This window comes from Sturnus vulgaris, chromosome 2 (assembly GCF_052056855.1).
Source record: "Sturnus vulgaris isolate bStuVul1 chromosome 2, bStuVul1.hap1, whole genome shotgun sequence".
NCBI lineage: Eukaryota > Metazoa > Chordata > Aves > Passeriformes > Sturnidae > Sturnus > Sturnus vulgaris.
This window is the reverse complement of record NC_142244.1, coordinates 37,090,415-37,104,892: the sequence shown is the minus strand read 5'-3', so window position 1 is coordinate 37,104,892 and position 14,478 is coordinate 37,090,415. Positions and strand designations below refer to the sequence as shown.

Genomic DNA, 14,478 nt, shown 5'->3' with positions numbered 1-14,478 from the left:
ATGTAATAGAAATTTTTAGCAAATTAAAAGCTTGCAATTATTTCTTATTTTAGAAATATTAACTATTTGATGATATCAAAGAGAGCACACCAAGTTTTTTATCAGCATTATTCCTGTAAGGGACAAAGTTTGCAGTAAAGGGTAGCTTTGGAATACACATAGACCTCCTCAGTGTCAGAATGTAAACAGCAACCTACAAAAATAGGAACTGGCTATTTCCACAGTCATATGGAACAAGGCAAAGGCAGAGATAATCTCCTGGCGGGGAGATGAAGGGTTTTCTACTCCTACTATGCAGATATTTCTTTTTCCTGTTAGCATACTTCACAACAGAGACAGGAGAGTAATAGCCACATATAACTCCAAATTACAACTTCAAATGCCTGTATTGTGATATATAATCAGTCATCAACTTACTTACAGAAAATACTGATGGAAAGGCAGGATAATAAGCAGGACTAAGGAAACAAAGGAGAAAAGTATAGACCAAACAAGAAGAGCTAGGCTGCTTCTGTCAAGCTAATTAGCAGCAATGATTGGAAGGTCAAAAAGACAGCTATGCCAAATTCAAGGAAATTTCACTGTCCTCTTGTCAGCAATTCAGGACAAGCAGCCCTCTAAGATGGAGTGCTTAGTACTGACTAGAATTATGAGTAAAAGAAAGGAAGCAAAATCCATTTACTCATGTCTAAAGCCATTTCCTGAGTATATTCACATGCTTTAGGTAAGGTTTGAAATAAGCTAGTTGACAACTCGCAATAGTTAAGACAAAAAAAGGTTTTGATCTCTTTCAGAAAGAAGCAGAAAGAAGCAATGAAAGTAAAAATAATTTCCATATAAACCTACAGGGAATTCACAGTCATCTGCTAAACAAATACATTTACCCTTCTTTGATAGATGAGGTACAACAGCTGGTCTGTCTTCTGATTCCTCACTGTTCAAGTTATCATCTGATGCAATGGAATTAAATGGATTTCTCCTTTGCTAAAAAAGGAACAAGTATTACTGTTGCAGTCAATTTTTTACATCACAGAATGGACACAAGTGCAGTGATTTTCTCTTCCCCACTAATCTATCAGCAAAGAGTCTGAAGGCATACCTCTTAAATTGGATACATGACTAAAAACCTAAAGAATATGAACAGAAAACTACTAGAGTGCCATTGATAACCTCGTCTTGTTCTTTTGAACTCACCAGCAACAGAGACAAGCCATCACTTAAAGACACTTGAAAATCCCAAGTTCTTGCAAGTTAAATAATTTTATCTAATTCTTTTATATTAAAACAGAACAGGCCAATCGTTTTCAGTAGTTGAACAGATTGGAAATAACGTCAAGAAAGAACAGCTACCACTTATAGGTTTAGCAGCACTTTAGTGCTGAACCTTTAGTGACTTTCATTACCTCCCTCCAAAACGAAAAAAAATACTCATTTTTTTTACAAATTATTATCCTTCCTCCTCAAAGCTTATGTTTACCACTGAAGCAAATAACTTCCACCATATTCAGTATCAGCCATACCCTTACTGCTGCCTTCACAGGTCTTTCCTCTGGTTTGTTTAACACAGGGGTTACTTCTTTAGAACTGCAAAGGAAAATTATATAACAACTTCAGCAAACAGGACATTACTTTAAGCCTTTTTGAAAAAGCAACACAAAGATTCACTCATACATACTCAAACAAACACTTGGCACATGAGTTTTTCTATTTAGCCTGTACTCATCAGATTTAGAAGTAAAGCTTCTCATTCCTATGGCAAAAGGGATACTCTTGCTGCTTTATTTCCCTGCAAAAATGTATTTATTTGTTAAAGAATACAACTTCTACTTGGCATGACAGAAACCATATTTTTGATACATTTTAGATGTCTGAGCAAGCTGTATAAAAATATACATAAATATATATTTTATATTTACTATAAATATAGTAAATATAGCTACTCTCCAAACAATATCAGTATTGCCATCTCCATCCTTGTGCTACAGTTGTACTCGTAGGGCTGAAATCAAAGTGGGTGAAAGTGCCAAAAAAGAAAAAACAGAGAAACCCCATCACCACTATAGTAAAGATGTGGCATGTCACAGATGACAACACAACCCATCAGAGTTACATTTTATAAGTTATTCTTTCAATTGAAATGTATCAACTTTTTTGATTGATAGCATAAGTGAACTAAGTTATTACTTGTGATAATAAGTAGAGGGCAGATATGGAGAAATTAAAAGAGCTAGAAGTGACAGCTCCTATATAATCTCAAGAAATATTTCATCTACTTGCAGAATGACACAAGGTTTTTTTCCCAATCAGAATTTTACTATTTGAGTTTACCAAAACATCTCAGATATTAAAAAGTATTTTGTTTTTGAAGATGGAAGTTACACATGGATTTCAATATGGCCTTCATATAACAACCATATTCAGCATCCTAATTTTATATGGAAACCATTGACATTAACCAAGATACATGCTATGATTTTGGGGTGGGGAACAGTATGAAGCAGAAAAAGTTTCTATTTCCAGACAGGAAATATATCTCAGGCTAGGAAGAAAACATCTCCTATGGTTTTCCAATATAGACATACAAAGAGATTCCAAAATTGAGTATTTCTTTGCTCAATGATGGTTGTTATGTGTGAAAAGGTTTAAGGATGGTAAGTAGAAGAGCAACAAGGTGTCTCAAGACAGAAGCAGCGTCCACCTCTCATCAAGTTGCAGATTCATCTCCTTGCATTGACAAATATCTCTCCAGTCTGATAACCGGTACCAGTCTGCCCTCCTGAGGGAGAGGACAACGTTCCCATCTTCTCCAGGGTGCACAGTTAAGCTCAAAGTTTAGGGGAGAAAAAAAAACCCCCAAACCCTCTGATAACTACCCTTGAAAGTCTATTTGCCTTTGGACTGCTGTGTCTGAGCAGTGACATCACTTACACTTTGCAGAAGGAAAAACATAATTACGGAGAAGAAAAAATAACCACAGTGAGTATTAAAGGCATTCAACACTGCCTTTAAGAAATATATCACCATGCATACTGATAGAGGGTTAAGGTATGAGCTGATCTTATAATGGAATCTGTCTCAGGGGTGAAAAATTAACTGTTCTTACGTTTTTTGAAGACAGTAACTGTTGCAGTCTCTTACATGCACCCACCAGATTACTACTGTTCTATTATTTGCTGATCCCAAGTAAGAAAAACATTCTGGTTCTCAAAGAGCTAAATGCTGCAATTTCTGGTTTCTTTTCCAAAATATCCTTTCACATTAGGGCTTTTAACCTTAGTTCTAATATAAGTGTGAAAATAGACATACATATTCAAGAAACTACAGAAAATTGAGTTTGTAGTCTTTCTTTTATAAAGCACTTGTGGTTTTGTTTTTTGACAGCAGGTATGCTTCTGCATTTTGTGTCTTCTCTGCACCATCTACTACTGAACAGGACAATCACGTTTTTGTTTTTAAGGTCTAGGACCCAAATACTTCAACCCCTCACTCATTTTAAGCAAGGAAAATACTGTTAAGCACCCTAGGCTGCAAGAAACTGACAAGACATTCTTCAATTTCACTTTTTATAAGTGGAGAGGTAACTCTGTGTGTGTTCAATGAAACATAATCTCACAATCTTGAATGCAATGCTTCTTTGGACTTACCATAGAATAATTAAAGATTATTAACTTGGCATTACATACTGAAAACCCTGGTCTAAAGAAAGCAAAGCACGAAAAAACAAACAAACAAACAAACAAAAAAACCAACAACAACAACAACAAAAAAAAAACCAGCCAGGATCCTATAACTAAGTTTTATAATAAATGGTCTGAATATGAGTTTACCCATAACCCATATAGATAAGAAAACTGAACAAACAGTTCCCAGATATGCTGCATTCATAAGGCTAATCTAAAAGTGTGTAAGGCCCAACTGACACATGTAAAAATGTTTTAAAAATTCTACAATTCAACTTGGAAAAATGATGTGCCAAGAACCACAGTGAAGGCCCAAGTCCCATTTAGACTGAGGTAATAAGGCAAAGGCAGGAGCAAAGCTAGAGAAGGGGGTTACAGATTTGCAGGCATTGTCAATACATGGATTTTAAGTCAGGGCTTTTGTGCAAGTTTTCCACTTGCTGAACTCCAGGACCCCCACTTGCCACCTGTTCAATGTTGATCAAGAATACTTTCCAGCTTAGGGAAGAAAACAACCTACAAATCTTAATTGGAAAGACAACCCTCCTTTTTTGAGATTCAGCATATAGACAAATGGCACCACTGGACAGACATAATATTGACAGTGTGACTCACCTTTGAAAACTCATTCTGTTCAAGGTTACACCTTCAAAGACACTTCACACACCTGGCCTGTAAAGCCTCTGGTATGTAAGAAAATTATCACAATGATATAAAACTCAAGAAAGAAGTAATTCATAGCTTCATTACGGAATTTAGATATTTGGGGTGTGGGGATAAAAGTCACCACTAATTTTAAGAATATTGTTGCTCCACCTAATATAGCAGCACCCTGATTCAACAGTAGTTGAACTGGCACCAGGGTTGGATTTTATCCTTATCAGTTTACAAAGAGATCTATCAGAACTAAACCTTCTTTACACTCAATAAGAATTGTTTTGCTTTAACAACATGATTCAGAAGAGAGGTACTCTGGATAATTTGTTATCATATAGATTCTGGACTCAATCCTCAGGTTAGCAGCTGTGCAGTTTATGCAAATCTTGCAAGTCAATGCTGGCCTGAGGCACACTCTTACAGAAAGAAGGGGAAGGGAAACAGAAAAACGTCATAAACCCCACAACACCCACAAACTTATTCTTAAAGCAGCATTTTAAAATGCTTTAGAAGTCCAAGTGCTTGAACTGCAGGTAGCATTTGGACACTGTAAGCCCTGAACTACCTTCAATGCAATTCCAAATTCTAGAATGATGCTCTGTTTCATCCTCTTAGCTGTGTTAAGACTACTGCATTGTAAGGGGAAGAGCCCATTAATTCCTTGTGGCTCCACTACCTTAACAGCCAAATTAAATGTTTGTAGACTTTCTCTTCCCACCCCAGATACTGAGGTTATTGCTTTCACACCATTGTGTTTCCTTCTGCCATTAGAGACAGGCTCACAGCTATGCCAGGCCAGTCTCCTTCAAATTCCAGTATCAAGAGAACAGAAAGGAAGAGTATTTTAAAACATGTAGTGCCTCCTGCAATTTCTCACATGCAATATTGTGTAGCCTAATCTCAGCTATAGTGAATTAAGCCCATACTAAAATCATAAGCAATGAATTTCACAGTCCTGCCACATTTGCTTGCCGTAGGTTTTGACATTTTAGAAACCAATTATCTGAGGCATCTAATCAAGTTATTTAAGCAAAGTCAATGTAAGTAAGCCCACATATGATAGATCACTTCCTAAGGTCCATTTCCAACTGCCTCATAAATTACTAGACTGTGTGAGCCTGCTTCAGAGAGAAGATCTTGAGCTACTGAGGAAATTGTAAGTATGCATGAATAAGGCATGGAGGCCAATTAACTTCTGGTACAATTTGGAGCAAAAGGCAGGAGAGAGTCCTGGAAAATAATTATAAAGCTTTGCGTGGCTGTGATCTGAAATAAGTCATCAAATCACTTCAAGTTGAAGACCGCTATCAAGTTGGCCTCATACTAAAAAAAAAATTATCTACATATTCTTAAACCTTGCTATGTTATGTATTTTTGAAGAGGCTGCCCTGGCATATTATGAAGTCTATTATAGCTAATCAATCACACACAGTTTGTGAAGAGTTGTAATTATAAGAATAGCATTATAAAGCTACACTTCTTTAAAAGTACATCTTTTCCTGATGTGCAAAATGATAGGTAAAATATTCTGAAAGATATATTAAGCAGCAACACGTCTCCTGCTATTCTTAAAGAAATAACTTCATAGCAATCTTCTGTCAGCATATCAGTTAACTTGAGCTGGGAGGGGAAACAGAGCTTTCTCTTGTGATAAGCAACCTTTATCATCCTTTTTTGACAACTTCATTTTCGGCGAGTGTATAACAAAGCATTTATTTGACCTTTTTCAGCACAATTTCAATGTGGTCAAAACAAGCACCTCTGAGTTCACTGATAGTGATAAAATATAAGAAAGACCAGTAACACAAGCCAGAGTTTTTAAGACTCACACCAACCTTTGCTGCTATTCACCATGAATGTGTGTGCCCAGACTGCAGATCACGAAAGTGAAAGGTTCAATTGCTACTAGGTATTGTATAAATGCATAGTAGGAGAAGCCTTACTGCAAAGAAAAAATAGATGATATACAGAGAAGGACTTAGAAGGCAGACAAGAAAGTGTCAGGTTACAGAGCTGATCACTGACACAACCAGAAGTGAAACAGTTCTCCTAAGAACTAACTCTGGCTCTTACCTCACCCTGTTCATTATAAGCACAAACAGTGGCTATCTGGGTTACACCCTGGTTCTTGTTTCCTCAGTGTGTTGAGGAATCCGACCACTTTAAGATATTTCACTTTTACCTGCTCTGACTCCAGCTGTTTCAGAACTTTCCTTCTCAAATGCAGGCTTTTTAGAAGTTTTTAACACAGCCAATCAATTACATGTAGGTATTTTAAAGCAAAAACATTTCTTTTTCAGAAATCAACTCAGGCTATTTCAAAGCAAAATAAAGTTGTTTGGGATGTTTACAGACTTGAGATAAACTGATTTAATATGAAATCCTTTTTAGTTCAGAAACTACTTATCATCCAGCCCTCCTGACAACTGTAGTAATTCAGGCATACCAAGGATGACTGCTTTATCTTACTCAAAGGAAGCTTCTTCATTCCAGAAAGACATTTACTTTTCTTGGTAGAATTTTACTCATTTTCTGCAGCTATCTCAAGATTCTAGTTCTTTCCATCTGAAATACATTTGGTCTTCTTAAAAAGTCTCAGAGGTCTTAAACTATGTGCCAAATAATTTGGAAAATTCTAACCAGTAATTTCTTAGTCTCCAATTCCTCATGTGATAGAAAGTGTTCAAAACATGTGGATGTGGCATTTGGGAATATGGCTTAGTGGTGGCCTTGGCAGTGCTGGGTTAATGGTTGAACTTGATGACTTTACAGGTTTTTCTAACCTCAATAATTCTGTAATCCAAGTTTAAAATTCAGGCTGAATTAATATAATGGTTTCAGTAAACAACTGAATTAAGAGATGCAGAGGTTGTGGTCCCCCTACTATTGACTGCAGGGGACTGATCATGGCCAGCCATTCTAACTAGAAAATCCAGGTCTCAATTCAAGGAACCAAAATAAATTGTGACATGAGAACATGTGTGTAACCATTCTATGCTTGATTGTCAAGCTTTTTTGAGACAGGCAAGCCAAAGATTGTTAATTGTTCTACATTCAAATGCAGAACAATACACGACTATGTGCCTGTCACATGCACAGATTTCTTGTACAATTCTGAGGGAACATTTGGTGATCTTTAAAATAAGAGATAAGTACAATATTTTGAGTGGAATTTACAACTCCCAAGTTTCACTAGTCCATATATATATATACATTCTAAGCATGATAAACAGACAGCTTACCTCAAACTAGTTTTCTGTTCTTCTTCTTCTTGATGTTCCACAATGTTATGTAGATCTGGTGGCACGATGACTTCTTTATTAACATTGTTCACCCAGCTGATCTTTGCTTTGCTCATTTTGTTCTGACCCATTTCAGCTAAAATATGAAGCAAGAATATTGTTGTTTCCCCCATGCTCATACAGGATTTCTTAAAAAAGAAGTGCAAGTATTTGCATTTAGGCCTACAGTTATTTCTACAGCCCACTATACTTGAATTGTTTCCAGAATTTCCAGAATATACTTGAATTGTTTCAGATCTGGTGCCTTCTAAAGAACACCTTTTTAATGCCACTAAAAATGTCAAATACTGTTCTGAATACTTCATTCTACTACACCAGACATATCTGGTTTAAACCTTAAAGTGATCCTAAATGGAGGAGTGTTCTACAGGAACCCTGGTAAAGACTGATCCTGCAGTTCTTGCAGTTAGACAAATACTGAAAGTTCATCCTGAGGAAGCAAAAATTATTAAACCATAGGAAACTGAAAATATGTTGAAATCCAGTCAATTATTCCCTCCCTAAGCAGTACACTGGAAGTTGGTCATAACTCACTTAGGCAGGTGGCTAATCCTTTATGGACAGAATTACCACAAGATGTTAAAAAGGTAATATAAAAACCCAAACAAATAAAAAGCCCCACCTCACTCAGCAAATGCAAATACCTTTGCATTTCTTTTTAGGGTGGGACAAAATTCAATTCAAATAACCCCTTTCAGAGCAGAAACATTCCATTATTTCCTCTAATGCTTTTTCCTCTTCATCAACAGTTCACAAGTGAAGAATTTCTTAGTGTGCAAAAATAAGCAATATTTTTATTCACACTTTTTCTGTCTATAACTGTAAGGAAAAATATCTTGCATCTCATGAGTCATTGAAACCAAGCAATTGTACATAGTTCTGAATGTACCTACATGTCTCTTTAAGGATTAATTAACTTTCCTTTAAGATGGTATGGCTTTTAGTACTTTCCTTTAAGACACAAGTTAATGTGAAATTTAGCTAGAATTTTACAGCCGATTTTTATAACCTTCAAGCACAAAACCAGCCAAAATGACAAATACAGCACCCTAACCACCTATGATTCTTTTTTTCAGCATTCTTTTCTGTTTCAGGCTTTTTCTTTTTAACTTAAAAACTCAAAGCAGTAACCTCAACTGACTGACATTAGTCAAAATTATCTCTGAAAATACAGAAATTGAGAAAGTGCAATATTACAGGGTTAGACAGAAGAAAATAAGGCTAACTTGTAGTTACAAAACCCATAGAAAGCAACAAAGTGTAGTCCAGTCACAGTATAGAAGGAAATACCCTATTTGCTTCACTAGCACGTACTAAAATCACTTGACACAATTAAAAAAAAATAAATAGTATAAACGTCAGTACAATCTGGTAAGAATAATGTAAGTCTTGCCCTTCTAAATCAAAAGGACTTAGTAGAATTTGAGGAAGTTAAAAGGAAATGTAAGTCAGTTTCACTAAGGAAAAAAAAAATCACTTTCTATATGAAGAATGATAAAATAGACCCGGACACTTTATATTAAAAGTCAGATGCTGCGAGATTTATGATGGGAGTCTATAAAATCCTGGATATTATATAATATGTTTCTGTGAATACAGATTGGCTGCTCACTCCCTCCAAGGGATAAAGTTGATAGTGACCAAGGCACCCACCGTGGCATGAGGATTCTGGGTGCACTTAAAGTTCACAGGATACAGCTGGCAGAGCTTTCAGCACATATATTTCAGTTAGTTATAACCACCACCTCTAGCTTGTGATGCCTGCCATTAAGCCTCAAAGGTCTCAATCCAAGCAACAAAATCTTGGAAATTCATGTTAAAAACAGCAATTTCCTCAATCTCGGATTCTTTTAATGTTTCTAAATAACTCACAGGGCCTCAGAAATGGAAATGAGAGTCTAGGAGTGCAGAGCTTTTAATCCTACACATAAACACAAGCCAATCCCTTCTGTTAGCAGTCACCACTCTTTAATATACAGCACTGTGGGAGAGGAAAGTTTACACTGTAAATTACATGGGAAGCTTCTTTTTTGCATCACTTTCCAGTTGTAGACACCAGTACTCTTGTATTTCACAAACAACATTGTCTGAGGTTGGCAAAGTGAGAGCCAGCCTTTCCAAAATAACGTACAAACCAAATGCTTACCAATGGTGGCAGGCTTCCTTCGCATGGAAGCTCTGATAATATCTGCTCCATGGATCTTATCCCTGTGCCTCTTGGACTTGGCTTCATAAAACCACTGCCCACTCATATTCTTTAGCTGAACATGGTCTTTGACTTTTTCTGGTAAATGCCTGAGGAAGAGAAAAATGAATAAATGAGATATAATCATACTTCACATACTTACCTATGTGAACAGAAAAAAAGAGTCAGATTTTTTTGGTTGCTTGCTTCTTGTTTTAGGGAGCAGAGTTGTGTTTCGCTTGTTGATTTTTTTTAACACTGTCTCCACATGCTGTTTCCATCTTCTCACCTGTTATGCTCCTGTTATTTATGAAGGATGACAATGAGCTGGAAAGAGCCTCAGCCTTACTACTTCAACCTGTGCTCTGAGGGTAGCTCTTTAAAAAAAAAAAAAAAAACAGCTTTGCTACAATAAACACTCAAGCACTAGAGAAGTTTCCAGTTACTGCAGATCTTGACTTCCTGCCTTCAAAGGCCAGTTTTCCAAGATTAAAATTGAGATAAGCTAGTAGCATAAAAAGTCTCTAGCAAAATTAAGAGCATGTCTATTTTGAGGCTCAGAAAATGCCACTCCAGGGTTTGGTTTTTTTTGGCACTACTTTTACACACCTACACTCCAAATGTGTACTGGAAGCATGGTGTCGTTTTTTCCATAAATTACACAAACATCTTTATAAGAGTACAATGACTTACAAAGAAAAACATCATCACATGGAAGAAACAACAAAATAAGTTTTTGCCATTTATTTTACTAATCTACCTATATCCAGCATGTCAACTGCAGCCATTTTAAAAAATGGGAGACAAATTTTTAACAATGTGTTCTGAGGCTTCAGGGTTTTCCTGCTTTTATGAGGCATGCTTCAACAGAGTAAGTAGTTGCTGTGGGCAATTTGAGAGATTGTTTTTTTCCTTGTTAGGCATGTAACATATTAGGCATATGCTTACACATGGCCTGGAGACTAAACTGCAGATCAGGGAAGTTACCATACAGATTTAGAGAGCACTGAACTGAAGCAAAAAAAAAAAAAAAAAAAAGAAAAATGAAGTCATGCTTCATCTTCGCTCTCCATTTATGTCCTTTCCTTCAGCAAAATCACAACAAAGCCCAAGGGAGAAACCAAATCAGATCCATTTACCCTGACTTGAAGCCCACACTGCTGGGGAATGGTGCTGTCTTTCACAGGCCTGATGGACAATCATGAATGGGTTTGGTTGGGTTGGGTTGGGAGGGACCTTTAAAGATCATCTAACCCAACCCCAAGGAAGTTCACCAGAGTATGACACTACTTCAGGGTTTAGGGGACAGATCTAGTGTAATCAATTAACTCTGATGTTATATTTATATTATAGTTTGCAGATTTGACTGTCACATACAGATAGTCATTCACAGCAGAGAAAGGAGATGCTGAGCTAGTCCAACCCTCACACTAAGATAGACCATTCTCATCTCTCAATCAACTTCTCTTCCGTCTTGGTATAGCCAGATATGAAAAGACTTATTTGAATGCATCAGCTATATTAGAATTTGAACACTTAAAACTTCATTTTGAAAGCACTGTCAAAAATCAGTCCCTCCTAAGAGTTCCTCAAATCTACTACACACAGTTTAGGCTGCCAGATGTTGAGGTCACCATTGGCATTTTTAACTCCAAGATTCAACAGTCCATAGTACTACTGGGTCATTTAAAATTTCTCCCTCCCTCTGTGTTTCTCTAAGGGCCAAAACATGTACCTTTCCTAAGGAGGTGTTCTAAGCCGAAGCAGGAACACAGCAGTAGCTTCCCTTTGTCCTCCAGCAAATATATTACTCAGTTTACAAATGCAGCCAGCAGGAAGAACGGAAATGTAGAACACAAATCTTTTACTCAGGTGGCTGCTTTTCCCTTTCACCTTCTTTCACACGTGTTATTTGTCTTCTCAGAAGTGGTGCCCCTTAGGGCTAGGGACTGGCTTTTCAGCTGTTTGTACAGCCTGCAGGGCAGCAGAGCTTTGACTGCAGCAAGTGCTCTGGGACAGTGTGACAACATATGCCAAGGGAGGTTCTCTAGTGGAGGGTACTGAGTCACAGGACAAGTATTCAGTGTCCTCATCCTATTTGATTCAATCTTTTTACCCCAGACACCGCTCACTCCTCTCCCCTTGGTATTCAGCCACTGAAACTGGGGTGTGGTTGGAAACCTTTACACATCAGCTCAGAGCAGAGGAAGCTCAGCTGGGCTGTGGAAGGGGACAGGATCCCAGGCCTCTCAGCTGTTGCAGCCTGCTTACCTGCCTGCAGGATTTTCAGATCTGTGACCAGTTAACATAACCAGACAGAGACAGAAGCATGAATTTGTCATAGCTCTAGACTCAATAAACGTCACCTGGCCAATGCAGCTCTCATTTTGTCTGGAAGTGAAAGTCAAGCACCCTGCTCCCACCTCTGCTTGCTGCCTCTGAGAGTTAGTGTACCTTAACTCCACCAGCTCAACAGGTCTTCTAGACTTTGGGAATTAATTAATTATGCTTGCTAACAAAGGTATAAATGTGCTCTCAATTTACAGAGCACTTCCCTTACAAATGACCTGGCTGCCTGATAGGGTTTATATGGTGAGAACTGACAGATGCTCACAGCAGCTGACTTGCAACAGACTTTTACTATCTCACCTCGAAATAAGCTTGGTTTACTTGCTTTTTCAAGAGAGGTTAGTTTAGCCTGCCAGTCCTTTTTTTTTTTTTTTTTTGAGGAACTAAGAGCAACATAAGTATTAAAGCTATTTGTAAAGAAACAGATTTCCATTATCAGAAAGACAATTAGTTCTAGGTCTTGACAACAAAAAAGTTTTTAAGTCTCCTGTGTTCACCAATACATCATAGACTTGTAATGCCCATGGCTGTTTCTGCAACAAATGGGATTTTTACAATATTACTTGAATTCTCAAGATTTGCTAGGAGGAGGTCTTAGCAGTAACATCAAACTGCTTGCACTATGTGGGCCTGTTTGACTGCAAGGAATTAGACATAGATTGTGGTTTGCCTTGAAAGGCACTGTGGAGAATCAGACTGCAGACATGGTTTCCCTCAGCTACATCAGCCTCCCAGCAAACCACAACAGGACTAGAAGCCAACAACTGATTCTCTGCCAGCTCCCCAGTTAACAAAGAGGCTGACCAAGCTGCCATTAAATTTTTCTCTTGGTGATCCAAGAACTAGTAGACATCCAGATTAAGAATCAGATTGCAGGCTCAGTTGCCCAAGTTTGCAATTAGGAGAAAATGCAGCAAGAGCTTTATGTATGATGCAAGTATGTATTCTAGAGTCCCTCTCTGCTCTGTTAAAATGCCAGTTAGCTCATGCTGCAGTTTTTCAAGGGGAAATAGGTTAAAGTTATAAAGAAGCTAGTGCCCATTTCTCCTATAGGAACTTTAAACTCAAGAAACTACAGGTACATAGTTCAAAGGAAATTTAAGAGAGGATTTTGGACTGAGTAAGACTGAGTTCCCACTATTTAATATAATGCTTCCCCTATGCCAAGGTGAAACATGTTTTATGGCAAGACTGAAAATTTGTTATCTCTCCATGGGCAGTAAGTACATGCAGATTGCACTGAACAGGAATACAAACCAACTGTCCACCACTCTGCAGGCAAAGGGAAAATCTATGCATAGATTAATTGGTTTGTTCCTCTCCACCTCTGGAACATCTGACAATGGGCCAGATCATATGGTATCATTGTAAGGCAGGAGAGCTGCTCTGATATAATCAATCCCTGTCAACCTTCCTATCACCAAATCCAGAATGGTTTATCCTATGCTTTGTAAGCTACTATAATAGGTCATTGCATGAGCGAAGAGCCTGTTTTTTGAAAAAGAACATCTAGCAATACATACCTGTATCAAAAATTTTTCATCTACACCTCCTCAGTGCCTCAATTCCCTATCCTGCACCTGCTTTATTCATACTCTATATTACAAGCCACCACTGAATTTTCAAGATGTAACTACTGACACCTTAATACCTTATTTGATTGCTTAATACTCCAATTGACAGCTTAAGCTGTCAGGAGAATCTGTGTGGTGCCTGCATATTCCAGGACTCCTCATGATGAATGAAGGAGAATTTAGATCAAGGTCTGTGTTTGCCTCAAAGATAGATTAATTACTGTCCCACACATCCTAATCCAAACATATGGATAAAGCACCCTAGAGTCCAATAAAGCCTTTAAAATCCCTGATATTACCACATTTTATCCACAAATTAACTTCCAAAACCTCCCTTCTGCAAATGGAATACCAAAGAAGTGGAGAAGTTGAAAGGAAAGAGAATTTTGATTAATTTTATCTCAATTCTATTTGCTGCAAACATAACAACAAATCACAAACCAATAAAAAGCCAAAGGATTTAGTTTCTGGATGACTTTCTGAACACAGACAAGACAAACTTTTAGTAATATCGCTCATGCAATAACAGGAGTAAAATTATATTAGACCAGGCATTATAAGAGCCAGACCTGTTGATTTTTCTTTTTTATTCTTTGAGAGAAGTAAGCAACTACAAAAAGTTTACAGGACAAAGCAGTAATGGTTTAAGCATTCCACCTTGTATGAGCATGCCTCTTTAGTCTGCAAATATCTATATAAGGTATAGGAAGAAAGTCTGTTCTGACATTTGT

General features: G+C 37.4%; 1 protein-coding gene across 5 annotated transcripts in view; it reads right to left on the bottom strand.

Annotated features, from left to right (window-relative positions):
* SYTL2 (synaptotagmin like 2) overlaps positions 1-14,478 on the bottom strand; it is a 54,469-nt gene that overhangs the window by 20,418 nt on the left and 19,573 nt on the right. For all 5 annotated transcript variants that reach the window (XM_088159269.1, XM_088159271.1, XM_088159272.1 and 2 more), the window contains 4 exons: positions 9,786-9,934; positions 7,580-7,715; positions 1,521-1,584; positions 885-984 (listed from right to left, as the gene is read on the bottom strand). In XM_088159269.1, the coding sequence (XP_088015395.1) occupies positions 885-984; positions 1,521-1,584; positions 7,580-7,715; positions 9,786-9,934 (449 nt within the window). The remainder of the gene's footprint in view (positions 1-884; positions 985-1,520; positions 1,585-7,579; positions 7,716-9,785; positions 9,935-14,478) is intronic.